Genomic DNA, 5,165 nt, shown 5'->3' with positions numbered 1-5,165 from the left:
GTTCTCAGTGTTTGCTGTGTATTTCCCACTGCTTATTTGCGTTAAATCATTCTGAGTGCCAGATGGGGTATTCTCTACTGCAGTTGATATATTTAGACTTGCTCCTCTTCATTACTTCTGAACAATTTTTATCATTGTGATTCTTCCTTCCTCAGGGAACCACACTATAGCCCCACCATGAATGGCCATACGTCGGGCCAGAAGTGGATGCGCAGCTCAGAAAAATCCTTTGCAATGAGCTGAGTCTTCTCAAGAGTTGCCACCTGGATTCTGTTTTCTCTCTCTGTGTACATAGAAATCTCTCCAGCGTAGCACGTCTCCATGCCCTTCGGGAGGTTTCTGAAACACGGGCGCTGCCCGTGTTTTCTCCGGGACGTTAAACCTATACATACATACATACATACAAAGCACTCATACACTGAATGGTTAGAAGTCTTAATGCCAGGGTGTATGTATGACTTCTGTATACAGATCACTTCATAACCCTGCTCAAAAGCAAGCTGCAAAGCTGCTGTGTGACAGGGGGCTGCCCTGGCTGTATTTGCCCAGAAGACCTACAGGGGGCGATTTTTCTGCTGATTATTTTTGCAGCACCAACTGCGTTGCTGATGTTGATGTTTTAGTATGAGGAGTTATTTAATGAGCTGCTGCTGAAGTTCATCTGTGGAATGAGGTTGAAAGGCTTCAGACCTGGTATCTGCATGCTGAAGTTAAACTGTTCTTTAATTACTTGACTCTGCTGCTGCACTGCTGTATGAGCTGAGCATCATCTGATGCAGACCATCTGCCAGGTAGCACCCTCCTCACTGATAAAACTCTGAGTAGCCAGCTGCTTACAGGGTACTAGCTCAGCGGGCTGTGTTGACTGGGTTGACTGAGTGGTTGGTGTAGGTACCACCACTGCAATCATTGGTGCTGGCTGTGCTGGCGGCGGTTGTCACTCCTGAGCATCCCTGTGGCACCTGTCGCCAAGGCGGCGAACAGCTGCTAGCTCTTTTTGAGTTAGGCGCCTGAGGGTGCCATTCACGCGCCTGGGTGCGGCAGGGCAGTGCTGATGCCCAGCTGGGTAGGGTTGGCAGCAGTTGGCACATCTTGGCGCTCTCTTGCACTCCGCGCCTGTTGGCCCCTCATGCTGGCTTGTGGGCTCACTGCAGTTGGAGTATCTTGCCAGTCGCACACACTTTGGTGGGTGGCAGAACCCCTGGCATCCTAGGTTATGTCTCACTGCCAAAGGCCTTTTCTCAATCAGTCTGACCCTCTCACTGGCATTGAAGAGTGAGAAGCCTTTTACTGGGGTAAGGAAGGAGACAATCCATGTAATCTTCCCTGTCTTGGGGTTCACCCCATAATGTGAGGGTAAACAGCTGACTGGCTTTATCTTTGTTTGAGTCAGAACCCCTTTCTCAATCATCTTGTCTGTGGGGATTCTTACCCCTTTCTAGTCCTGGATAAATTCTGAGATCTCTGAGACAGTATAATTGTATCACTGCTCTGATAGCTAAATCTCTGTGGTGTCAAGGACTTCACAGAGAGTAGCCACCGCCTTCTCAGTGATCAGAGCATTATGTATGCCTCTGTTGCTTGATGTGATCGCCTAACCTGTCCTGGTGGGCTCCATCTTCAGCACATTGGCCACATCCCCCATCCTCTGAATGTTTGCAATGATTGCCTGCTGTATAGCATATGACTGTAGCCGGGCGATCTGTTTCTCTGACTGAAAAATGATGAGGACTCATAAGTCCTTTTCCTGTTTTATGCCCTCTATGAAGCCCCTTGACTGACTGATGCTTTTGAGCTGCAGGCTAGCTCCACTAGCCCTGTCTGCTGAGAAAGCCGCAGACTTGGCAGGGGTAACCTTAGGGAGGACAGAGTTTTTCCCCCTCTGAGCAACATCTACTCATTTGCTGCATTTGACTGTGGATGAGTATCCTAGCCCTGTCTGCTGAAAAAGCCGCAGTCTTAGCAAGGGTAACCTCAGAGAGGGTAGAGTTTTTCCCTCTCTGAGCAACACCCACTCAGATAGTCAGCTCTTTCACAGCTGTCTTTGCTGCATTTGACTGTGGATGAGTATCCAGAGCAGCACTCTCTCTCAGAATTGATGCTGCACTCAGATCTGCTATCACATACTTGATAAACCTCTCACAGAAGATTCAAGCAAAGTTCTAACTGATTAACTACTTTTTCTTCTCAATTCAGCTGTTCAGAGTCTTCATCAATCCGATAAGAGCTTTCTACTGCAGATTCTGTTACTGCTGAGCCTCCTCAAACTGCTTCTGCAGCTGAGAGATGGCTGTGGAAATGCTGTCGCTGGCTTCTTTGAGAACTGGGGGAGGCATTGTGACAGTCTTCCTCTGCCTCTTGCCAGCCTTTTCAGTGACATAATTGGCCGGTGACTCCGGCTTCAGTGGCCTGGTGTAGGCCGTGTCGATGTCCTTGGGCGGACGGGAGGGCGTTGAGGGCTCCATGACCACTCAATCTGTGCAGTACACACACGTAGAGAAATCGCAGAGGGCGTGCGATGATATTGAACGGGTTGGGGGGTTAAAATTATACAAAAAACAGTTGGAAAAGTGGAAAATTCAAATGTACCTCTACGTTTATGGGTAGTTATAAGGATGAATAAGACTGTTTTGAAGGTTCAGAGTGTCAGCATGACATCCATCTCAATCAGCAAAAGATTAATAAAATTCAATTATGTATATTATATATTAAAATTATCAGCCAATCTCATCTCTGCTGAGCTTATGAAACATCAAAGCTATATTCACTGTGATATGCATGTTGACACTGGAAATTATTTTGAGTTTTTATTTTTTATTAATAGCAATGTGTTTTATGCCAACCTTTTCTGCAATAATATCTACATCCTTTTCAACAATCCTTTAATATTCAATGGCATAATGAATGATCTGGTATATGGCGGAGTCATTTACATGGTGATTTTTAAATCTAGCGCTATTTCAACTGAATTTGATCTGAATGATAAATCCTTTATACCCTTCAGCTACTCAGAGGTTGAACAATTAATCAATTTAAAGAATTCAGATACTGACTTCTTTATTATTTCTCCACCTGCCTGATTGCCTGCCATTATTCCGAAGCAACTCCCGATTGATAAGTGGCATTGCTGGCTTGGTCATATCAGTGAAAATAATTTATTGAAAATGGTCAGGGACTTCTGATTCAGCATTGCCATTATCAATCTGAAGAAGCTTTCCTTTTATGTCACATGTATCAAGATCAAGCAGAAATGAGCTGTTTATAAAAATTTGAACCCTCATCATACCATCTGTAAAGCTCTTAAGATTTGGGTGGATATTTTCGGTGCAGGTAAGACTTTTAGAATCAAAAATAAAATATCCTTTTATGCTGGCAAGAAACTTGCCATGGTTATAACTGATGATGCACGTGTATGAGGTGGATATTTCTCTTAGAATGTAAAGATGAAACATTAAAATATTTATGGATCTTCAACCAATTCATCAAGAATTTGCTGAGCTGTAGCATTGTGATTATACACTCTGATCATGGTGAATTGAATTCGAACATGGCTACAGCTTATATGCTCAGTGAGGGAATCAAATGAAAACTGATTCTTTCTCATACTCCGCAGCAAGATGATGTATCTGAACATTCAATCAAATTAATCATTAAAAAGATCTGATCTCTATTAATAGATTCTTCTGCTTTTGAAAAGATGTGGGGTAAGGTGGTAATTGTGATCATGAAACTGCTAAATCTACTGATTTCAACAATTTTATACAGAGGCTCTGAAAATATGAAGCTGATTATTTTATATGAAGCATGGGTTGAAGTGTTTTTATCAGCTTTGTCACACCCTTGGTTGTGCCAAGGCCCCGTAACGGCTCCACACGGCCCATCGTTTCCCCTCGGATAATCCCATCTATCCTATGACGTCACGCAGGTGTCCGAACCGGTTTCCAACCACCTTATGACATCATTCGGATGCAATAAAAGAGGATCCGATTGATGAGATATGAGAATCCTGTTTCTATACGGGGTCAGTGGATTCCTTCTGGCAGATCAATGCAGCGCCACTGCGGAGTTGCTTCAGCTACCCTCGCTCATAGAGTGAGGGGAGGATGGCTGCCCGTTGTCTATATAGAATAGCTAGATGCTGGCTCTCTATTCCAGGAGCCAGCGATTCGTCTTTTATCTTTTGACAATAAGATACCAGAGTTACCACTGTCCTCATACAATATTCTTAGTGTGCTGAGTACCTCTGGTAGTTCAGTATTTGTATAGTATTCTACGAGTTCGCGGTTACCACTGTCCTCATACAATATTCTTAGTGTGCTGAGTACCTCTGGTAGTTCAGTATTTGTATAGTATTCTACGAGTTCGCGGTTCAAGCGAGATAATCAAGCCCACCCATAAGGCTTCCCATTATATACCATCCTCCTCTGTGCCGCTGCCGAGTAGCAACCGCCTCGGCGCCGTCACATTATAAGCTTGTAGAATTCACTGCTGGAGCTGCAAGGCATTTCTTAAAATAATGTCTAAACTCACAAATATGATGGCCTTCCATTTCTTAGAGCTTATTTTTGTTGATTATGATGGATTCACTAATTATAGATTGATTGATCCTTTCAATGAGTGTCTATATATATTCAAAAATGTCATTTTTCAGAAAAATCTTCATCTTGCTGATCTGACTGCCTCAGCTATTAAAAATCTGAAAGCTTTGTCTACAGCTGTCAAGCAGACAGCCGCAGCAATTTCTTCAGTTGTCAATTTGAATGAAAAGTTTATTGTAAAGAAAATTCAATCTGTGCATCTGTTATTTCTAGTACCCATCAATAATTGATAAATTGATTATGAAATTTCAGTGAGAATATCTATCTTTTTGATGCAAAATACCCTGATTTTTCCGGATCCTTCAATAAAAATAGAGAATACCTCGACATCTACAGAGAATATTACTGCAGTTGAAAAGTTTTCAATGAAAGATAACTCTGAAGCTGAAGACTTCTTTTCTGATTCTGAAATTGCAGATTTACTAATTTTAAAAAATCTCATATATATCAAAGCTTTCTCTGAATGAAAGTTCTATTATCATGTCTGTATCAAAGAGATTAATCACTTAAAGCAGATTGAAATATTGAGTGATTGATTGAAAGAATCTTTAATATGACAGTCTCAGA

The 5,165-nt window shown here is 42.4% G+C and overlaps 1 protein-coding gene across 1 annotated transcript; it reads right to left on the bottom strand.

Annotated features, from left to right (window-relative positions):
• Positions 1-1,023: 1,023 nt before the first annotated feature.
• Positions 1,024-1,411, bottom strand: HCAG_05662 (predicted protein; the record flags this gene model as incomplete). Its single annotated transcript, XM_001538007.1, has 2 exons — positions 1,024-1,209; positions 1,256-1,411. 2 exons carry the CDS (start codon positions 1,409-1,411, stop codon positions 1,024-1,026), a joined length of 342 nt encoding a protein of 113 aa, XP_001538057.1.
• Positions 1,412-5,165: the final 3,754 nt, after the last annotated feature.

Source organism: Histoplasma capsulatum, genomic scaffold, assembly GCF_000149585.1.
Source record: "Histoplasma capsulatum NAm1 scaffold_7 genomic scaffold, whole genome shotgun sequence".
In the NCBI taxonomy this organism is placed as follows: domain Eukaryota; kingdom Fungi; phylum Ascomycota; class Eurotiomycetes; order Onygenales; family Ajellomycetaceae; genus Histoplasma; species Histoplasma mississippiense.
The sequence above is the reverse complement of the archived record's forward strand: the minus strand, read 5'-3'. Positions and strand labels throughout refer to the sequence as shown.